This window comes from Chrysochloris asiatica, unplaced genomic scaffold (assembly GCF_000296735.1).
Source record: "Chrysochloris asiatica unplaced genomic scaffold, ChrAsi1.0 scaffold00163, whole genome shotgun sequence".
Classification (NCBI taxonomy): domain Eukaryota; kingdom Metazoa; phylum Chordata; class Mammalia; order Afrosoricida; family Chrysochloridae; genus Chrysochloris; species Chrysochloris asiatica.
In genome coordinates this window covers 1,655,115-1,679,326 of record NW_006408681.1, presented here as the reverse complement: position 1 = coordinate 1,679,326, position 24,212 = coordinate 1,655,115, and the positions used below count along the sequence as shown (strand labels likewise).

At 37.9% G+C, this 24,212-nt stretch overlaps 1 protein-coding gene across 1 annotated transcript in view; it reads left to right on the top strand.

Moving 5' to 3' along the window:
* FAT3 (FAT atypical cadherin 3) overlaps positions 1 to 24,212 on the top strand; it is a 740,800-nt gene that overhangs the window by 565,758 nt on the left and 150,830 nt on the right. The window contains exon 6 of the mRNA XM_006871207.1: positions 344 to 483. Within this exon, the coding sequence (XP_006871269.1) occupies positions 344 to 483 (140 nt within the window). The remainder of the gene's footprint in view (positions 1 to 343; positions 484 to 24,212) is intronic.

Here is a 24,212-nt window from a genome sequence, read left to right as displayed (position 1 = left end):
CATAGCACAGAACTCATGGGGGACTGAAGGAAGGGCCTTTAGATTTCTAAATCTTTCATGGAGTCAGTTTATGCTTCACTACTCTCTGACATTACTGCTGAGGTATTTTTCCTTTGCAATACATTCTTTTTTGTGACAGTTGTTATGCATTGTAGAGGCTATGTCTTGAAATATGAATTATGCTGGAAATAAGGCAGTCCCATTTAAGAAATACAAAATTGAGCCATAGGGATGCCTGTCAAAACATATTTCTAGATAAAGAGCCCCGTTTAAAGATATGTTTTAATGCAAGTAATAACTTCTCAGATATGCTAATTCTATGCTCTTTCTGTGAAATTATCAGGGGGGAATTTTGACAGCTCTTTTGACGCAGAGAAGGGTGTCGGGACAATTGTCATCGCAAAACCTTTGGACGCAGAACAGAGGTCCATCTACAATATGAGTGTGGAAGTCACTGATGGGACAAATGTTGCTGTCACTCAGGTAAGGTGTTGAATTACTGAATAGTGGCAATGCTACAAGGCTTTCTAAAGTCAGAGATGCAAGTAATAAAAAATGTATTAGGAAACTGTTAAACTGGTATAAGTTTTGTTATGTACATTTTCACCACGATTTTTAAAAATCATAAAATGTTTTTAAAGTAGTAAATTATGTCTAGAAATGTCTAGTGTTTCAAAAAATCATTTACAAGAACCTAGGAGAAAGATTCTACCAGTGCTATTGTATACCTTAACTGCTTCTTTCAAGAAATTGTGATTGTTGATCTTTGATTGTGAATGTATCCCCTTGACAACCAAGCCAACTCTTCTTGAATGGACACAGAGGAGGGAGGGCATCTCTGTCATCTGCGTTAATGAACCATGCTACTCTTCACCTCCTCATTTTCATAGAGTCAACAGAGTTAAAAACAAGACCAAAAAGCATTGCCATTGACTCAAGCTCACCTCATAGCAATCCTATAGGACAGAGTAGAACTGTACCACAAGGCTAATAGACTGTAATCCTTACCTAAGCAGGCTACCACATCTTTCTCCTAGGGAGCAACTAGCGGGTATTTACCTCTGACCTTTCAGTTAGCCACTGAACACTTACCCACTGTACCACCAGGATTCTTCAGTAGGTTCTTGTTGCTTTTAGGCACTGTTGAGTCAGTTTCAACTCATAACAGCCTCATGTACAACAAAATGAAGCACTTTCCCGTCCTGCTCCATCCTTATAGTCCTTGAATGTTTGAACCCATTGTTGCAGCCACAGTATCATTCCATGTCATTGAGAATCTTTACCTTTTTTAATGACCCTCTAGTTGACCAAACATGATGTTCTTCTCCCAGGATTGGTCCATCTTGAAAACATGTCCAAAATACTTAAAACACAGTATCAACATCCTCACTTCCAAGGAATATTCTGGCTGTACTTCTAAAATTGATTTGTTCATTCTTCTGACAATCTGTGGTATATTTAATATTCTTGACCAACACCGTAATTCAAATACATCAAATTTCCTTTGTTATTATTTATTGTCTAGCTTTAACATGCACAAGAGATCATTGAAAATACCATGGCTTGGGTCAGGCACACCTGAGTCCTCAAACTGACTCTTTGTTCTTAAGAGGTGTTGAGCAGCAGATTTGCCCAATGCAATATATTGTTTGATTTCTTGACTGCTGCTTCCATGAGCACTGATTGTGGATTCAAGTAAAATAAAATCCTAGACAACTTCAATATGTTTTCTGTTTATTATGTTGTTATTTACTGGTCCAGCCATGAGCATTTTTGTTTTCTTTATGTTGAGCTGTAATACATAGCGAATACTGTAGTCTTTAATCTTCATCAGTAAGTCAATGAAATCTTCTTCAATTTCAGCAAGCAAGTTTGTGTTATTTTCATATCACATGTTGTTATGATTCTTCGTGTGATTCTGATGCTGCATTTTTCTTCATATAATCCAGTTTCTTGAACTACTTTCTTAACAAACACATTGAATAAGTATGGTAAAAGGATTTAACCCTGACACAATCATTCTTGATTTTAAACCATACAGTATCACCTTTTTCTGTTCAAATGACTGCCTCAATTGTATAAGTTCTGTATCAGCACAGTGAAATGAGTGTTCTGAAATTTCCATCTTCACAATGCTATCCATAATTTGTTGTGATCCACAGAGTTGAATGCCTTTGCATAGTCAATAAAACACAAACATTTTTTTTTGGTATTCTCTCCTTTCAGTCAATATCCATCTGACATCAGCAATGATATCTCTCATTCTACATCCTTTTTTGAACTGGCTTGATTTTCTGGCAGTTTCTTGATAATGTCCTGTTACTAGCATTGTTGTTATGTGTCATCAAGTCAGATCCAACTCATAGAGATCCTGTATATGGTTTCCAAGGTGTTACTGGTTGGTTTAAACCACTGATCTAGCAGTTGGCAGTTCAGTGCATATCCTGTAGCACCACACCAGGACTAGTTTAAGTGCTGTTGAGTCGGTTCCAACCCATAGCAACCCTGTATAGGGTTTCCGAGGACAGCTGATGAGCTTGAACCACCAACCTAGCAGTTCAAACGGCTTTGCAGTCTGGCGCATTAACCTACAGGGCAACACCAAGACTATAGTAGCTAGCATATATCAAAACCAAGCTCATGTTGATTTCAATTCATAATGACTTTACTGGACAGAGTATGACTACACCTTATGTTTTCCAAGGTTGTAATCTTGATGGAAGCAGATTACCATATTTTTCTCCAGCGGAGTAGATGGTTGGTACAATCTGCCGATCAAAAGGCAGCCGAGCACTTTAAACACTGTGCCACCAGGGCTTCTTGAGCAAGGACTGGGATCTTGGTGTCCTGACTCCCATTCCCCAGTCTAGCCTTTATGTCAGAGAATCAGCTCACATTTGACCTCAGAACCCTAGTCAACACAGTGCTTCAGGTAAGGAAGATGAACTTTTCACCAGTGCTGAACTAAGCAACTAAACTGATTTGTGTTAAACCTGATATATGCCTTGCTAACTGTTTAGTCCTACCAGCCATTAGTTACTTTGAGGCATCATGGAGCAGTGGCATCATTAGTACAGGTGTAGACCACACTGGGTAACACTGTCAGAGGGAGTGACAACAAATGGATTGATTTTTTTTAAAAAATGTGTACAGTATTTCAACAGACATGTATTGATTTTTATTAAAATATCAACTTTTTTTTTTTGCCATAAAGTATAATTTTCATTTTATTTTCTTGCAGGTTAGTTTTTCTTCAGCCTTTAAGTGTCAGTAAAAAAAAATCAACATTTTTATTGGCTAAATTTTGGAACTAGATTGCCATGCCTGTCATTAGTTACAACAACAAAAACATTTTTGTAAGCCTCTGGTAGCATAGTGGTTACGAATTGGGCTGCTAACCTCAGAGTCAGCAGTTCAAAACTACCAGCTGTTCCGTGGGAAAAAGATGAGGTTTTCTGCTCTTGTAAAGATTTACAGCCTTGGAAACCCTGTACAAGGTCACTATGAGTCAGAACCGACTCCACGGCACATAACAACAACAACAACAACAGCTTACATGCACCAATATACCACAAAGCTGGAATTCTATACTAATTTACTTCTTGAATCTTCTAATGTACTCTTGTCAGATCTGTTATTATTACCCAATTACAATGATATTTTGAATCATGTGGTTTCATATGCACACATTACAAGCACAATTTTTTTGTTGCTGCAGTAACAAAATCCTGGTGTGGAACCATAGGATAAGCACTCGCCCTGAAGCTCATTTTGAACTGCAGGGTCATCAGTTCAAACTCACCTGCCAACCCTCAGAAACCCTATTAAAGGGACAGAACCAACATGATGGCATTTAACAAGTGTTTTTATAGTACCTGATTTTATCAAAATTTCCGATGTTTTAACTACAATATCATGTTAATTAGTATTTGTGGAACTATATCAGTAACTTTTTTGAGAATTGGGTAATAATTAAAGGAAAGGACAAAATAAAAAATGAGTCTTGATCAGTTAATAATGTTGTAACTAGTCCTGGTACGGCACTCTAGGATAAAGCAAGGTCAGTTTGAACCACAAGGTCGGTGGTTCAAACTCACCAGACAGTCCTTGGAAACTCTATACAGGGTCACTAGGAGTCAGAACCACCACAAAAGTAATTAACAATAACAACTGATCATGTTATACTTCAGTGTAGAAAGAGTTTATAAAACAAATTTATTTTCAGTATTCATATAATCTAGGAATTAGTATGTTTTACAACTTTAATCAATTTACAACTATATTATTCTATGATGAAGATTGATAATAAACATTACTAAGAGTTCTGTATGTCTAGTATGGGAGGTAATCCATGTGCATATGTGTGTGGAGGGCTGACACCATTAGTTACCAGATTAAATGGCACCAACCTTAATGATGCCACAGTCATGGTGTATGTGTGTGTTGCTATTGAATTAGAAGGTATTCCACCAGTATTTCTAATACAAGTAAGGTCACTCATTTTGGACAGGTTTCAGCCAAGCTTACAAAGACGAGGAAGAAAGTAATGGCTATGTACTTTCATGAATTAGTCAGCAAAAACCTTATGATTCACAACAGAACGTTGTCTGATTCACAAGTCATCAGGAGTGGTCAATTGTTGGAAGAGGACATCACATTTGATGAAGTTGAGTGCCAGTGAGGACAAGTGAGTCCATCAGCAGGATGGATTGGCACAATAACCTCAAAGATGGACTCAGCTATACTGAGGAGCTATAAGAATGACTCAGGACCAGTTAGCATTTCATTCTGTTGTGCATATGGTCTCCATGAGTCCAAGTTGACTTCATGACAGCTATCCATCTACTTCTTGTAGTTGTTGTTAAGTACCGTCATGTTGTTCCGACTCACTGTGACCCTATATAGGGTTTCTGAGGAACACCAAGTGAGCTTGAACTACCGATCTTCAAGTTCAAATCGACTTTACAGTCCAGGGCATTAACCCACAGCATCACACCAGGACTATCTACTTAGTTTATTTTTTTAAAAAAGAAAAAAAAAAATTGGAAAGAAAATGAGGTGTAGTATTTCATATATTAGCTGACTCTTAGTTGGAAGTTGTTCCAAAAATATGATGAGAATCTTTCCATTGAGTCTGTTCATAATTATAGAACATAGACTCTGAAAGAAATTAAGGTTCACATTAGTACAATCAATGTATTTTTTCATTTAAATAAAGCAAAGCCCTGAAAGTGGATGTGACTTACACATGATGAGGCAGCTTTGACTGGAGACTGCTGGTCCTCCAGTCAGTGTCCTTTCTCTTGTAACTAGGATGACTAGGTGACACTGTTTACATATTGTACTGGTGTAATTACTAAGGGTCCTCTCTCAAGATTGCCCTGTTCATTCTCAAACTTACCCTAGTTGTCAATGCCTACTAAAACCATAAGGGATTTAGAGTATTTTCAAGATGAAAATATATAGACACATGGCTGACATCTTACAGAAATCACACACTCTAAAAGCATGCTCCAGAGACTAATGCAAAACAATTCATCTGCAGTATTGCTAAGTATTTACAACAAATGTTTTCATTGTTGTTTTGTTTTAATTAGCCATGTCTATTATATATTCAACCACTATATTTTAGCACCACAAAAATATAGGATGTATTTGAGCAAAACAAATTATGGGACCAATTTCCTCCTGGGCTTTGTAAGAGTTGAATTAAATAGTAATTAAGTGTGCTCAAAATGTTATAGATACTCCTTAAATACTTGTAGAATGAGTGTATACATATTCAATAAAATCTAGATGTCAGGTATGCTTTGTCTCCAAAGCACATGACTACTTCATGTTAAATGGAAAAAAAGGAATTATCAATGAAACTTTTATTTAAGAATTTCATTAGGGTCGGTTGAGAAGTCATTCCACGGCATTTATTCCACAAATATTGCCCAAGTTCATATCATGTGCTAGGAACCTGAAGTTAGGATGACTCAGAGTTTTAAATTAATTTAAAATTTTTAAATTAATTTTTAAATTTAAATTAGTTTAAAAATTAATTTAAGAAATTTAAAATAAGTTTTAAAAAAGCATTCATCTTAGATGAATGTGCACCCACTCTTTTTTTAATTGATAAGGGAACATACATTATAAGACTTCAAATTTACATATTGTTTAAGTATATTTTCATTGATTTTACTTGAAACAATATTCAGTTAGTCCTACCTCCTGAGTAATTTGGAAGAAGTTATAGAGACTCAGGATAAGTAAGGATAAGTTTGGATGTTCCCATTAGAAAGGCTGATCTAAGTAGCTTAATAAAAGGTTCCAAGAGATTTTTCTTGTCAAAAGCATCCAAGTCACTATGTGTCTCCAGGCCATGACCTTCTCAGGAAGTGGAAATCAACAGTTTCCAAATAACAAATGTATTTGTCATCACCATTATCATCAGAAAACTATGCACTGTCAATTGGGAACTGGGCTACTGGACTATAGAGGCTGGGCTCTCTAAAGAAGTAAATCTAGTGAAATATATGTATATGTATATATATATATATATATAAAGAGAGAGAGAAAAAAAACTTCCAGGGGGTCAGGCCAGATTCAGATAAGGGCATGGAATGAGGGATATCATTGCTGACATCAGATGGATATCTTGGCTGAAAGGAGAAAGTACCAAAAAGACGTTTACCTATGCTTAATTCACTATTCTAAGATCTTTGGCTGTGTGGATCATGACAAGCTGTGGACCACATTGCTTGTAGTATGAATATCCTGGAATACTTATTGTGCTCACAAGAAACTTTTATATAGGCCAAGAGGCAGTTGTTCGAACAGAACAAGGGAACACTTAATGGTTTAAAATCAGAAAGGTATGCATCAAGGTTGTATTCTTTCACCATACTTACTCAATCTGTATGATGAACAAATAATCTGAGAAACTGGATTATTTGAAGAAGAATGTGGCATCAGGATTGGCAGTAGACTCATTAACAACCTACGATATTCAGATAATACAACCTTGCTTGCTTAAAATGAAGAGGACTTAAAATACTTTACTGATGAAGATCAAAGACCACAGCCATCAGTATAAGTTGCACCTTAATGTAAAGAAAACAAAAGTCCTTACCATTGGACCAATGAATAACATCAGATAATTGGAGAAAAGATTGAAGTTGTCAAAAACTTCATTTTGCTTAAATCCACCATCAACATTTATGGAAGCAGCTGTCAAGAAACCAAACAACATATTGCATTAGGCAGGTCAGCTGCACAAGCCCTCTTTAAAGTGTTGAAAAGCATGTGAGGACTAAAGTTTGCCTGACCCAGCCATGGTGTTTTCAATAACCTCATATGCATGGCAAGTTGGACAGTGAATAAGGAAGACATTAGAATAATTGGTGTATTTGAGTTATGGTGTTGGGGAAGCATATTAAAAGTACCATGGACAACTAGAAGAATAAACAAATCTGTGTTGGAAGATGTACAACCAGAATGCTACTTGGAAGCCAGAATGGCGAGACTTGGTGTCTCATACTTCTGAAATATTGTCAGAAAGGACAAGTCCCTGGAGAAAGATACTATGCTGGATAAAGTGGAAGGTCAATGGAAAAGAGCTAGACCAAGATGGACTGGCACAGTGGCAGCAGCAATGGACTCAAACTTAATGATTTTGAAGATAGTGCAGGACCGGACAGTGTGTTATTCTGTTTTGTTATGAGTTGGAATCACCTCAATGGCACCTTACAATGACATATATGGTGGTAGTGGTTATTTGCTGTGGAGTCAGTTCCCACTCATAGCAACCCTGTATAGGGTTTCTGAGATTGTAAATCTTTATGGGATCAGAAAGCCTCATATTTCTTCCACAGGACCGCTGGTAGTTTCAAACTGCTGACCTAGAGATTAGCAGCCTGACTCATAAGCACTATGCTACAGAGCTCCTTACACATATCTGTAGCTATATCTATCTATCTATCTATTGATCGATAGCTAGATATGGATATAGATATATTTAAAGGAAATGTTTCACACAGTTGTAGAAATTGACAAGTTCCTAGTCCATGGGTCAGATGTCAGGCTTGAAGCTTTGGCAGGTCATATGGCAGGCTGCTGTCAGTGGAGGTGGATGAATCCAAGGTTAGCAGGTAAGATCAGATGTTGCTGACTCACAGGTTGTTGAAACTAATGACTCTCAGGATCTGCAGGCAAAACGACAGACTGCTGGCTCAAGTCCCAAATCCCAGAGGTCAGATAATGAAAAGCCCAGTGTAGGATTCAGATCCAGCAAAAATGTAGGAGTGCTTTGCCAGAAAAATCTATATATTTTGGAAGCAGGCCACATCCCCAAGAAAAAAAATCCCTTCCAATAGATTGGATGTTCATAGCAGATCTCATCTTGGAAGTGATTACATTCTATCTGATCTCATCATGGGAGATGACTACATCATAGCTGCCAAACCTCTAAGACCCGTGACCTAGCCAAATTGGCACACAACCTTAACCATCACAGGGTCCAGTACCTCCCTAGCCTCTGCCAACCCAGGCCTCCCTTGCCATTTATCAGCACTCTTCAGACAGTACTGACAGGAGGAATTCTCTGAATTAGTCCACACTCTCAGTGTCAAGGATATTTTTACAAATGGAAAAAAAAAAGCATCCTGGATTTTCTTTTAGAAACAACTAAAACCTATTCCAATCCATGACTCAAGGCAACACAATTATTCCACCATCAAATAGCTGTCCTTTATGAAACAACTAAATAAATGTCTTGGAGCCTAAAACACCTGTTCAGTTTTCTTCTGGGAACTTTTCTTTAATTTGTACATTTGGAGTCATAAAACATGGTATGACACAAGCTTCAAGTCACCCATAAACAACATGGTGAGTTTTACTTCACAAATGTCAAATAAATCAGAGCTTCAGGGATTTCTGTGTCTGCATGAGAATCTTTCCTGCGTCTTGCCTTTTGTTCTGTTCTCCCAGTTCTCAACAGGATTCTTATGCCTCACAGCTATAATATCTGGTGACAAATAAATAGACATTTCTTTCCTGATTCCCTAATGTAATGTAAGAAGTATAGAATGTAAGAAGGTCCTATGAATGATAAGTTATAAAGATTCAAATGAGCTTAATGCAAGAACATGTTGTCCTAAGATTTACAAAAACTCCCCCAGCAAGATGGGCAATACCCTGTCTCAGTATAGAATAGTTATTTATTTTACAGGGGATTTTATATTAACTTAGCCTAGTATTTGACAGCATGGGTTTTATGACAGATAAACTTGTGTCCCAAGCCCACTTAGTAGTTGAGTCACCTTTAGCAGATGACTTCCCTTCTCGATGCGCTTTGTTGTTATTTCTGTCACATCCCACTCATAGTGACCCTGTATAGAGTTTCTGAGGAGCAGCTGGTAAGGTCAGTGAACCACTGACCTTGCAGTTAGCAGTCCAGTGCTTATCCTAAAGCACCACAAGGGCTCCTGTAATTAAGGTTATGGATCTTAAAATAAGAAAATGATTTATTTGACTCTAAAAAACTGAAGCACAGACTGGTTATATAATGTGCCTAGATAAAGAGGCATTGTTATTTTTGTTGTTGTTGTTAAGTGCCGTTGAGTCAGTTCCAACTCATAGCGATCCTGTGTAGGGTTTCCAAGGAGCAACTGGTAGGTTTGAATTGCCGACCTTGTGGCTTGTAGTCCAGTGCTGATCCTACAGCACTACACCAGAGGTATAAACCCGTTTATTTCTTCTCAAATTACATAGCATATCAAGAAGTTTCCCCTACACATATGTACATACAAATATCAACTTAGATTCATTAAGAAAAACATTTGGTATAGTGGAAGGAGCACTTTCCCAGAATCAGGTGTCTCAAGTTCAAGTAAGCACTTGATCAGTTGAGATCTGTTACTGTGGAATGATAGCTTGATCACGAATTCTTTTGCAAAATGGGGATAAGACCTTGCCTATCTCATGGTTGCTGTAAGGATAAAATACTATGAGGTTCTTTGAGATCTATGAATTGCTGGACACATACAGATTTTATTATTACAGGTGGACTCTCACTTAACTTAAAATAGAAATAGCATACCTGAGAATGATAAAGTATTATGTGTGTCGCTTTTATTGTTATTCGTGAAAGACAGCAGACATATTCAAGCCCAAATAATGATCTAAAATTAATACAGGGATTCATGCTGTGTGATTCAGTAATGTTAATATGCTTTTCTGATTCATAAGTTGTGCTTTGATCTATAAAGATATGAAAACCAGTTTGTATATTTGTTCTACACTGCCAAGATTGAGATTAAAAATCTCTTTCAACTAATCTCCAACATGGCTAAATCGCACAAAGGCAGTTATGTGATTGGTCATAAAGTCTTTTTGCCAATGCATTTGCATTCTTTGAATTTGGGAAGTCTATGAACTGTATTGCTAAGGTCAGTCTTGCCCTCAGCAGCCTGGAGGATTACATTTCCTCTCTTTGTCTAAAAGTCTTTTGTTCAGAAATCTCTAATTTAAAAGCATCTGTCCTGTTGTGGCACTGTGAGTTAATGCACTGGACTGCAAAGTCAGTTTGAACTGCAAGGTTTATGGTTCAACCTCACCAGCTGCTCCTCAGAAACCCTATACAGGGTGACTATGGGTTGAAATAAATATGACGGCATTTAACAACAACAACAAAAGTAGATTTTAACTTGAAGATGTGACAAGGACCAAATCACTTTTGTCAAACTTCTCCATGATTCCCTAGATTAAGGGACTTCCAAGGGACACAGTTGTCTGTCAATTTGTCATACTGTGGTGTTTTGTGTGTTGCTGTGATGCTGGAAGCTATGCCACTAATATTTCATATACCAGTAATATCAGCCATGGTGGATAGGTTTCATAAGTACAACGAGATGGCTCTTTAGAAACTAGGATGATGAGACTTCGTCTCATGTACTTTGGACATGTGATCACGAGGGACAAGTCCCTGAAGAAATATATAATGTTTGGTTAAATAGAGGGTCAGAGAAAAAGAGGACCTTCAACCAGATGGATTAGCATTGTCAGATGGATTAGCATTGTGGTTGCAAAAATGTGCCCAAGCATAGATTGTTGTTGTTGTTGTTGTCAGGTGCCATCGAGTCGGAACCGACTCATAGCAACCCCATGCACAGCAGAACGAAACAATGTCCGATCCTAGGCCAACCTCACTACTGCCGCCACACTTGACGCCATCAATGATGCCACCTGGCTGATCCATCTCGTTGGGGGTCTTCCTCTTTTTCTCTGACCCTCCACCTTACCTAGCATGACATCCTTCTCCAGCGACTGTTCTCTCCGGACAATGCATCCAAAGTATCAGAAACGAAGCCTAGTCATCTTGGCCTCTAAGGAGCACTCTGGTTGCACTTCTTCCAAAACAGATCTATTGGTTCTTTTGGCAGTCCATGGCACTTTCAATATTCTCCTCCAACACCACAACTCAAAGGCATCAATTCTTGTATGATCTTCCTTATTCACTGTGCAGCTTTCGCATCCATATGAGGTTATTGAAAATAACATGGCTTGGGTCAGGTGCACCTTAGTCCTCAAGCTGACATCTCTGCTCTTCAATACTTTAAAAAGTTCCTGTGCAGCAGATATGCCAATGCAATATGTCGTCTGATCTCTTGACTGCTGCTTCCGCGAGTGTTGATAGTTGATCCAAGAAGAATGAAGTCCTTGACAACTTCAATCTCTTCTCCATTGATAAGAATGCCATTTATTGGTCCAGTGGTGAGGATTTTTGTTTTCTTTACATTGAGCATAGGTAGGATGGTCAATATTGGGCAGTGTTTCCTTTTCTTGTATACAGGGACACTAGGAGTCAGAACAATTTCATCAGCACCTAACAACAGCAAAGGAACATCCTTCTAGGGTTTTTTTTTTATCTGTGTTTTCTCCCACCTAGCAGGTAAAAAAAGGTTATGGCCCAAACTTTCCTTGAATATTTAGATTTTAAAAAATGCTGGAAAAGTTCAATTGCATATAGATAAAATAAGGCAGCTAGCCAACTCTTAAAATGTAAGCCTTTCTATTAAAAAGATAATACTGATACAATTTCACTATATGTAATAGGTCTGTGCTTGACAAACTATGAGTAAATCAATTTTTGCAAATGGATTCCAATTTTAAAGGCAGCAGGGAGCTTTCTATTGGAAATAATCCTGTGATGAATGTTCCTGAAATGAAAATGGTTACATTTCTTATCTATTTTGTAACTGAGAGTTTTGGTATAGCAAAGTAGGTACGTTAATATTTGCGCATACGTATGACTAGACAGCTAACCAAAATATTACTATACAGCACTTAGCAACAACATTGCATAGATTTATAATTCACATCTTTGTGTATTACATATAGCTATATAATTCATATTTATGGCATATATGCCCATGGAAATGCCATAACCCTGCAAGACCTGGGTTTGAGTCTGGCCTTGCCATGGTGACTTTGCATACATCCTTTACCTTCTCCAGTCCTCATTTTCCCGATTAATGAATGAGAGATAATAAAGTCTAAGAAATGATAGATATTTAGACAATGTAAAAACAAGTACAAGATGGCATGATTACTTATAAATTCACAAACTTTTAAGCTCAGGGAGAGTAAAAGAGGATCATCTTTGAAATCGCAACTATTAAAATGTTTTCCCACATGATTTAGAAATGCCAACAGAAGCTGAATAGAATTTCAGTGATTTATAACTTAATCAGTTCTAATAAAAACAAGGCCCTTACCCTACAAGTCTCCCCATGGATACTTCGTGCCACAAGCTTTTGTAAAGCCGGTCTTGGCATCTACCCAGACTTAGCTTAGATGAGCCTGCAAAACCCAAAGTGTTTGTGGTGGGCAGCATTGAAAATGGCTCTGAAGAGACTTCTACATTCAGGTTTCCTCCTGCTTTGATTCCATTGTACTTCTTTAGGCCTTTCAATTACCATTTTGAACACAACATCTTTGAGAGTTACTTTGCTTTGTTTGTTAGTTCAAGAGCACACAAATGGCCCCAACTGTGGGAAATAAAAAGCAAATGAGGAGAAGGAAGTCTTTTACAGAGAAACACTTGTTCTGACTGTAGATTAGGCATGGGACAAAGCAAGCAGAAAGAGGCAAGCTTTTCAAGAGCACATCAACTTTGAAACTTCATGAAGGTCAGGGCACCCTTGTTGGCCAGAAAAGCTTTTTCTATCCTATTAACATAACTGCTTTTGTGAACACAAATATTTTAGCATCTTGACTAAGTTAACTTGAACTTTTTAAAGGAAAGAATTGGTATTCAAAGACTCTAGTACGGTTTCCCAAATACAGTAGAGATAAAACAATACCCAAAACGCTGTCGACACACTTCTCAACCCATTTTCTTCTACCACTTAGAAGGCCCCCTTTCATGAGCAAGTGCTGACACACTTGCTCTCACTCAAAAAAGCACATCTATACCAAAATGAATGTTGGTGCTGTTATGTATTTTTATTTTGCTTAATGGAAGTATCATTGTTTCTAAAATGCATAAGTACTGTTTTAAAAATGGTTGTGGTAAAAACATATGTAACACAGCATTTGCTAATTCAGTATTTTTACATGAGCAATTCAGTGGCATAGACTACATCAACCATGTTGTGCAAACATCTCTGTATCTTTTGTCAAATTTCCCATAATCCTTAACAGATACTCAGTACCTCCTAAACAATGACTCTCCCTTCCCAAATCCCTCCCACTCTTGGTAGCCACTAATAAACTTTGGTCTGTATATATTTGTTCAATCTATATATTTCATATCCAGGCACAGCTTTTTCTATTTATTTCACATTATGCAATGTTTATCTTTTGTGACTAACTTCACTCAGCACAGTGTTGTCAAGGATCATCCATACTGTAGTATGTTTCAGGACTTCGCTGTATCAGGACTAATCAACCCTTTTGGCTGAGCACTTTTCCACTATGTGTGTGTATCACATTTTGCTTATCCATTCAGTCTGTTGATAGACATTTAATTGTATCCACCTTTAGACTATTGTGAGCAGTACAACAATTAACATTGGTATACATATCTGTTTTTAAGGTCTTGCTTACAAATCTCTTGGTTATATACCTAGGAATGGAATTGCTGGGTCAGATGTTAAATCTGTGTTAACTTTTAGAGAAACCATCAAGCTACTTTGTGCAAAAGCTGTCTGATTTTGCATCTTCCGCTAGCAGTGGAGGACGATTGCAAGTTCTCCACATCTTCATCAACATTTGTGGCTTTCCTTTTTTTTTTCGAATCTTTATCAAGTGAAATATCTTGTAATTTTAATTTGCATCTTCCTAAAGGAGTCTGGTATGGTGCTGTACGATATGCACTGGACTGCTAACCACAAGGTAGACAGTTCAAACCCTACACAGGTTTGAAATGAGTCAGAACAGACTTGACGGCACTTAACAGCAACAACAATAACAATGGCTATAACTGCATTTATTTTTAAAACTAAATAGAATGCAGCCCAAACACTAGCATCTTATTTAATAGAAAATCAGTGGAGATTTTCCTATTAATCAGTATTATCTACTATATCCATTACCATTTAATGTTGTGATGAAGCTATTAGTCAAGGCAATTAAACAAAATGAAACAATTTACATAATAGAAATCACTATTTGCATCTAATATAATTATACATATGAAATCTTAAAAGAAAAAGGGAAATTACTTCAAATTATAGGACACTTTACCAAAATAGCAGGTTATAAAACTAACATACAAAAATAAATAGCCTACAAATATACATAGCCATCCACCCTAAAAAGCAATGAAAAGATATAGTGGACAAGAAGATATATTTAAAATACATAAATTTATAAAAAGTGTTGACAAGCTATTTAAGAAAACAATTAAAGACATACTACTATAGTAGTAACGAATTAGGCTGCTAACCTCAAGGTCAGCAGGTCAAAACCAGCTGTCTCACGGGAGAAAAATGAGGCTTTCTACTCCAATTAAGATTTACAGGCTCGGAAACCCTGTACAGGGCCACTATGAGTCGATACCGACTCCATGGCACATAACAACAACAACTGTATATTATAACTCAAAGCATGGTTTTGAGTTATGGTGTTGGAGAAGAACATTGTGCCATGAGCCGCCAAAGGAAAAAACAAATCAATGTTGGAAGAAGTTCAGCCAGAGGGCTCCTTTGAGTCCAAGATGGCCAAACTTCATCTCTCATACTTCAGACATTGTCAGGAGGGACCAATCACTGGAGAAGGATATCATGTTTGGTAAGGTGGAGGGTCAGAGAAAAAGAAGAAGACCCCCAATGAGATTGATTGGCAAAATGGGCTCAAATGTGGCAACAATTGTGATATTGGCCCAGGACCGGGTAGTGTTTCATTCTGTTGTGTATAGGGTCGCTATGAGTTGGTACTGACTCGATGGCACCTATAAACAAGAGCAACAAATATATACTATACAAAAACAAACTATGCATTGAATAGGAAGACTGCATTATAAAGAAGTCAATTCTCCCCAAGCTAACTTGTGGTAAAATCAAAATTAAATACACTACCAGGTTTTTGTCAAGTGATATACAAGTTGATGATAAAGTTCATTTGGAAGAACAACATGCAAGGATAGTCAGGAAAACACTGAAAGAGAAAAACTATGAGAGAGTCAAGTCTTTCCAGACATTAAAACATACTATAAAACCTCTGTTATTAAAATAGTTTAATATTGCTACTTGAATAGACAGATAAATCAATTGAGCAAAGTAGAACATTTTTAAAATATACTCATTGAGAATATCAGAAAGATGTTTACCTGTGCTTTTATTGACTATGCAAAGGCTTTTGATTGTGTGGATCATAACAAGCTATGGACAACATTGCAAAGTATGAGTATCCTGGAACACTTAATTGAGCTCATGAGGAATCTGTACCTGGACCAAGAGGCAGGTTTTCGAGCAGAACATGGGAACATTGAATGGTTTAAAAAATTAAGAAAGGTGTGCGACAAGGTTGTATTCTTTTACCACACGTATTCAACCTGTATGCTGAGCAGATAATCTGAGAAGCTGGGTTCTATGAAGAAAAACATGGCATCAGGATTGGAGGAAGACTCATTAACCACCTGCGATATGCAGATGATACAACCTTGCTTGATTAAAGTGAAGAGGACTTAAAACACTTACTGATGAAGATCAAAGAACATAGCCTTCGGTATGGATTACATTTCAATGTAAAGAAATATGCTCACCACTGGACCAATAAACAACATTCTTATCAATGGAGAAAAGATTGAAGTTGTCAAGGACTTCATTCTTCTTGGGTCAACTATCAACACTCATGGAAGCAGCAGTCAAGAGATCAAACGACATATTGCATTAAGCAAATCTGCTACACAAGACCTTCTTAAAGTGTTGAAAAGCAGAGATATCAGCTTGAGGACTAAAGTGCACTTGAACCAAGCCATGCTGTTTTCAATATCTTCATATGCATAGAAGAATTGATGCTTTTGAGTTATGGTGTTGGAGGAGAATATTGAAACTGCCATGGGCTGCCAAAAGAACCAACAGATTCGTTTTGGAAGAAATGCAGCCATAGTGCTCCCTGGAGGTCAAGATGGCTAAACTTTGTCTTTCATACTTAGGACATATTGTTAGGAGGGACCAGTCACTGGAGAAGGATGTCATGTTTGATAAGGTAGAGGGTCCGAGAAAAAGAGGAAGACCCCCAGTGAGATGGATTGGCCAGGTGGCAGCATCGATGGACTCAAGTGTAGCAACAGTAGTGAGGTTGGCCCAGTTCAGTCAGTTTTTCGTTCTGCTGTACATAAGGTCGCTATGAGTCGGTACCTACTTGATGGCGCCTAACAACAACATGCCAAAAAGAAATGGTCAATATTCAACCATTTCAAGAGCTTGCATATGATCAAGAGCCAATGGTACTAAAGGAAGAAGTCCAAGGTTCACTTAAGGCATTGGCAAAGAACAAAGCTCTAGGAATTGTTGGTAAACAAATTGAAATCTTTCAACAAACTGATGAAACACTGGAAGCTCTCACTCATCTATGCCAAGAAATTTGGAAGACAGCTACCTGGGCAACTGATTGGAAGAGATTCATATGTGTGCCCATTCCAAAGAGAGGTTACTCAGTGGAATGTGGAAATCATGGGACGGTATCATTATTATTACATGCACCTAAAATTCTGCTAAAGATAATTTTAAAAAGGCTGCATCAGTACATTGATAGGGAACTGCAAGAGGTTAGAGACGGATTCAGCCAAGGAAATAAATGGGATAAGCGATATCATTGCTGACTGCAGATGGACCTTGGCTAAAAGCAGAGAATACCAGAAAGATGTTTACCTGTGCTTAAGACTATGCATAGGCTTTTGACTGTGTAGATCAAGACAAGCTATGGACGACATTACAGCAAATGAGTATTCCAGAACACGTAATTGTACTTATGAAGAACCTATACATAGACCAAGAAACAGCCATTTCAACAGAACAAGGGGACACTGAATGAATTAAGATCAGGAAAGGTGTAGGCCAGTGTTATATTCTTTCACCATATTTATCCAATCTGTGTGTTGCATGAATAATCTGAGAAGCTGTATTATATGCAGAAGAGAGTGGCATCAGAATTGGAGGAACACGCATTAGCAACCTGTGATATGTAGATATTACAACCTTGCTTGCTGAAAGCAATAAGAACTTAAAATACTTACTGATGGAGATTGAATGCCACAGCCTTCAGTATGGGTTGTACCTCAATGTAAACAAAAATCCTCACCACTGCACCAATACATAACGTCATGATAAGTGAAGAAAGGATTAAAGTTGTCAAAGACTTCCTTTTACTCAAATCTACTCTCAGCAGTCATGGAAGCAGCAGTCAAGAAAGTAAATGACACATTGTATTAGACAAATCTCATGCGCAAGACCTCTTTAAAGTATTGAAGAGCAAAGATTCAGTTTTAGAACTAAAGTGTGCCTGACCCAAGCCATAATATTTTCAGTAACCTCATATACATGTGAAAGTTGAACAATGAATAAAGAAGATTGTAGAAAAATTGATGCCGTTGAGTTATGATGTTGGAAAAGAATATTAAAGGTACCATGGACTGCCTGAAGAACAAACAAGTCTGTGTTGGAAGAAGGACAACCAGATGCTCTTTAAAAGCCAAGATGGCCAGACTTCTCTCATACTATGGACATCATATCAGAAGGGATCAGTCCCTGGAGAAGGACATCAAGCTTGGTAAACTGCAGGGTCAGTATAAAAGAGGGAAACCCCCAATGAGATGGTTTGGCACAGTGGCAGCAGCAAAGGGCTCAAGTGTAACAGTGATTGTGAGGATGGCACAGGACTGTAAAATATTTTGTTCTGTTGGGCATGAGATCACTATCAGTGGGAATCAGCTTGATGGCACCTAACAACATTAACAATATATATAAATATAGGTTGATATAAAATAGGCATATATATATATATAGTTGTTAAGTGCCGTCGAGTCAGTTCCGACCCATAGCAACCCTGCATAGGGTTTCCAAGGAACGACTGAGCTAGTAGTTCAAACGGCTTTGCAGTCTGGCGCATTAACCCACAGCGCCACACTAGGACACACTCTCTCTCTCTCTCTCTCTCTCTATCTATCTATCTATATATAGATAGAGAGAGAGAGAGAGAGAGAGATCAACAAGATGATCAAGCTGGCTGTGAAGATGAATGAACCCAAGCAGCAGGTTAAATGGTAGGCTGTTGACTCACAAACTACAACGACTAATAACTTCCATGATTGGTAGACAATACAGTAGGCCACTGACTCAAGTCCAAAGAACCACAGGAGACACGATGACGAGCCAGATGCAGTTTCTAGATCCAGAAAAAAGCAAAAGAGCATTACAAGAAAATCCATACAGCAGGACAAGCTCCTGAGGAAATTCCCTATTAACAGATTGACTGTTCATAGTAGATTATATCATGGAGATAGCTGCATTCTATCAGATCACATTATGCAGGATGATTACATCGTTACCTAACCACTGAGAATCATGGTCCAGCCAAGTTGACACACAACCTTAATAATCATAATAAAGGTGGTTTCTGAAATCAGTGGTAAAGCTAAGGTCTTTAAAAAGTGGCACTGGGGTAACTGGGGAGCCATGTGGGAAAAAATGAAACTAGATCCATCCCTCATATGATATATCAGAAAAAATTCCAAATGGATAAGAGATACAAATGTAGGAAAATGAAACATACAAATACTGTTTTTAAAAATAGGTTTATTCATATATTATAGGGAAGTGAGGCATATGTTCTAAACTATGATATAACATCCAGAAATATGAGGGGGTTTCAAAAAGGTCATGGAAAAATGAAGTTTAAAGATAAAGGAAGTTTCCCACAAACTGTTTGAAGCCCCCTCATAATAAGTAATATTACAGGAAAAGAAGATTAAAACATTTTCATGATGAAAAAGAAAACAAAACTCATGAATTAAGCAACAATAAATGACAAAACACACATATCTGCAGTTTATATCACAAAGCTTCCAAACATAAAGAAGAAAAAGAACATTTTAACTATAGTAGCATGAACTAAAATAAATAGTTTAACAGAAAAAGAAATGCAAATGAATCTTAAAACCTATGAAAAAATTCTAAAGCTCACTCATAATAAGAGACATGCAAATTAAAACTATACTAAGATGCCTTTTCTCCTCATTCAGATTGGCAAAAATATCCAAAAATTATATCAAGCCCTCTGTTGGCAAGGCTGTGAAAGAGTCATTCTTACATGTTGTGTGTGGTAATGCAAAATGAGAAGTCTCCTGGGGAAGGGGATATGGAAACCCATAGGCACTTACTACCATGTGATTTAGCAGTCTCATTTTTGTTGTTGTTGTCAACTGCCTTGGAGTCAGCTCTGATTCATGGTGGCTTTATACATAACAGAACTATAAGTTGCCTGGCCCTATGCCATCTCATGATCATTGGTATGTTTGAGTCCATTGTTGTGCTTTTCAACATAGAAGGATCATTTTCCAGCAGTCTATTTTGTGGTCCATAGCATTTTCATTGGCTCACATTCAGAAATATATTCCTAGACCTTTCTTCCCAGTCTGCCTCAGTCTGGAAGCTGAAACTTGTCTACCATGGAAGACCCTGCTAGTATCTCAGATACTGCTGGCATACCTTCCAGCACTATAGCAACATGCAAGCCACTGAAGTGTGGCAAACTGACAGAAAGATGGGAGATCCCACTTTTAGGAGCCGAAAGATGCACTAACAAAAACATGTAAAGGCAAGGATACAAGGTTCTTCATTGCATACTGTTTCTAACAGCAAATATTGGAAACATCTTAAGTGAGCATGAATAAATAACAGGTTGAATAAACTATGATACATCTACCCATTGGAGGACTATCTCAATACATCAGCAGAGTGATCAGTAGGATATAATACAGGATTTCTCAATAGCAGCATCATTGACATTTTGGGCTAGATGATCCTTTGTTGGGAGTGAGGGTGGAAGGTAGGGGGCTGTTATGTACATTGTGGGATGTTTAGCAGCACCCATGGATTGTACATACTAGGTGCCAGGAGCACTCCCTCCCCAGCTGTGTTAACCAAAAATATCTTCAGATGTTGCCAAATGTCCACTAGGGAATACAACTGACCTCAGTTGAGAACTACTAACACAGTTGTGCGTTAAGTAGCATGGTAGAGATAAGTATGTATGGTATGTTTATATTAACAAAGTAAATGTCTATAACATTAAAAACAAAATTATTACCTGTATAAGAAGGAAGAAATAGAATTAAGGGAAATGATATAAAATCTAGACTTCTTTGATTTTTTAAATAAATTTGACTTTGGTATTGTGGCTCTGTGAAATACCTAATATGGCTCTTCTAGCCCCAGTCTTTGTAACTCTCACCAAATGACTGGGTTTTGTTGTTAAGTGCCAATGAGTCGATTTGGACTCATAGCAACCCTTTATAGGATTTCTAAGGCTGTAAATCTTTGCCAGAGCAGAAAGCCTCATCTTTATTCTGTGGGGTGACTGCTATGCTCAAACTGCTGACCTTATGGTTCAAAGTCCAGTGCTGATTCTGCAGAGGTATCACATTTTCAAAATGACTTGATTATTGTTGTTAAGTGCTGTTCAGTCAGTTCTGACTTACAGTGACCCTATATAGGGTTTCCAGGAGCGGCTAGTGCGCTTGAGCTGCTGTCCTGTGGTTCAAACTGATCTTGCAGTCCAGTGCATTAACCCATGGCGCCACACATGGGGATTAGAGAATACTGTGTGGCACTATGGGCCAATGCAGCAGACTGCAAAGTCATTTCAACTGCAGGGTTGGTGGTTCAAGCTCACCAGCTGCTCCTTGGAAACCCTATACAGGATCACTATGGGTTGGAAACAACTCTACTGCACTTAACAACAACAACAATGCTGTAAATAGGTTCATGTCACCATTGTGTGGTTATTGTTGTTGTTAAGTGATGTCAAGTAGGTTGTGACCCATAGCGACCCTGATTAGGATTTTCAAGGAGCTTGCACCACATACCTTGCAGTTCAAACTGATTTTGCAGTCTAGTGCATTAACCTACAGCACCAGTGGTAACGTAGTGGTTGTGAATCGGGCTACAAACCGCAAGGTCAGCAGTTCGAAACTACCAGCTGTTAGTTTCGGAGAAATATGAGGCTTTCTGCTCCTGTAAGGATTTACAGCCTTGGAAACCCAGTACATGGTCGCTATGAGTCGGAACCGACTCCACGGCATACAGCTACCAGCCACCAGTGTGGTGATTGGTCAGTTTTGCCTCCAGCTAGACTTAGTATGAGAGTCTTGGTGTGATGCTGTAGAATAATGCACTGAACTACAAGGTCAGTTTGAACCACAAGGTCAGCAATTCAAACCCACCAGCTGCCCCTTGGAAACCCTAAGAATTAAGATCATCAGCATCACTGGCCAAAGTTGATTCCTATATGCGTTGGAACTGACTCAATGGCACATAACAACAACATAACAAGGCGTAATACAAGCCATCTCAGAGATGAAGACGAGGATCTTGCTACCACCAAAAAAGTAGAGGGGGAGTGTAGCGTGGCCTTTGACTTTGAAATCCCTGCGTTGAACCATTTTGGTCCTGAAGTCAGAGAGCTATGACACGGAGGATAACAAGAAGCAAGAACAGAAAAACAGTGACAGCAGAGGCAATAGAACCAAGAGATCTGCACAGACAGTAGTAGATGTCATGATCCAAGAGTGTCTTCAGGCAGCAGGCTTGATGACAAAGTGGGCACTTGTCCTGGGGAGCTAGGTTTGCCAACTCATAGATCTAGAGCTGAGCACCTTTGGCTTACGAGGGTGCCTCTGAACATTTAATCATCAGAGTTGAAGAGCTTTAGCAGGGTAGTGATCAGGCAAGGGACTGAGGACAAGAGAGAAGCTTGCCTTTAGACTTGACTGTCAGGAGGCTATCCTGATGGAAGAATTCTATCCTGAAATGCCCTGATCCTGAATTGGAACCATTTATAACCCTATAATTGTGAGTGTTGTCTGTAAATATTGTCTGTGAGGCCATTGCAATGAAAGAGTACCATGAGGGGAATGGTTGGTGTCAAAATTGGTGAAAAGGCTGCATCTCTAATGAGCTATATGTCACTAGTGAGATAAATCCTAAGGACAAAAGGAAATTTTAATAATATTTAAAAATTTTGAATGACCATAATTAAAATATAATTTCAGTAATATAGATGTTTTTCTGAGTTTTTTGTACATAGGTTTCAAATAAAGCAATAAATAATTATGATGAAATCATTGAATATCAGAAAATTAAGCATGTGAGAAACAATTTACAGATATAAAAACAATAAGATGAATTAAAAAACTTAAAAACCTTAGTTTTTTATTGGACTTACCAGTGCGAGCTCACAAAACATTCATTTAAAAAAATAATAATGATGAAAAAACTTTCTTGGCACTGTTCACTGAGAAAAAAATCTGGGCACAAAAGCAAATCCAGTAACAGTATGTGTTCCTAGTATACAGACAGTAGTCTTAAATATCATTTGTACTAAAAGGAAACCAAGATTCTTTGGAGAAATGGATAATTCAGGTTTGGAGCATAAAAGGATGCCATCTGACTCTGGAAAAATTGACCAGTAGTAATTGGTGGTGGTGGTGTTGGTGTTGGTTCTGGAGTTCATGGAGTCGGTTCTGACCCATAGTGACACTGCACAGGGTTTCTGAGGCTGTAAATCTGTACGGGAGCAGAAAGCCTCATCTTTCTCCCGCGGAACGACTGGTAGTTTCAAACTGCTGACTTTGAGTTTAGTTGCCCGACTCATAACCACTATGTTACCAGAGCTCCTTACAAGTAGTAATTACCTGAAAACAAATCAAAGCTGTCAAAGACTAGTAGGGTTGTATCAAAAGATCTCAGGAGCCAACTTGAAACAGCTCCCACTGTCTAAAGAAGGGCCAATTTGTGCATCAATAAATATAATAACTGCATTGAACTGAATAGATATCAAATGTGTTTAAATTCATGAGTTTGTCACAATGCTTGGGGAGAAAACACTCATGGAAGATGCTAGGAAAGTAACTCATTATTTTGAAATTGTATATGAAGGGAAAGAATTATATATTTATCCAGCCTTTCCGAAATGAAGTATGTTTCTGAGTAGTCAAATCGTTGGCAAGCAGTTTCTGAATATTGAACCATTCCAGCTAATACATGAGGAGAAAAAAAAAATCAAAGAATTAGATTATTGTCATTTTGTAATTTTTAATTAAATGTTATGCTATCAGATGCAAATACACTTTACTACCTATTCAGGAGTTTTTTCAGGAAAAAGCGACGGGAGGAAGAAAGAAAAGGAAATGAGTGAAACCTGAATTCTAACAAGCCTGGCACATCAAATTACCCATTTTCAAGAAAGAGGGATAGGTAAAAATGCCATAGGGATGCAATGAGCAAAATCCAGGCTATGGAAAAGACTAAATAGCTTGATTTCTTCAACACCAACTATAACAACATAAAGATTTCCAGGAATTAGAAGGAGGTGGAGAGAAAACATATGTTAAAAGATGATTAAAAGACCAAATGCAGTGTTTGGATCTTATTTTCATCCCTAACCAAAAAAACTGGGTCTTCTATCATGGAGGGTGGGGTTAAACGATGTGAGAGAACTGC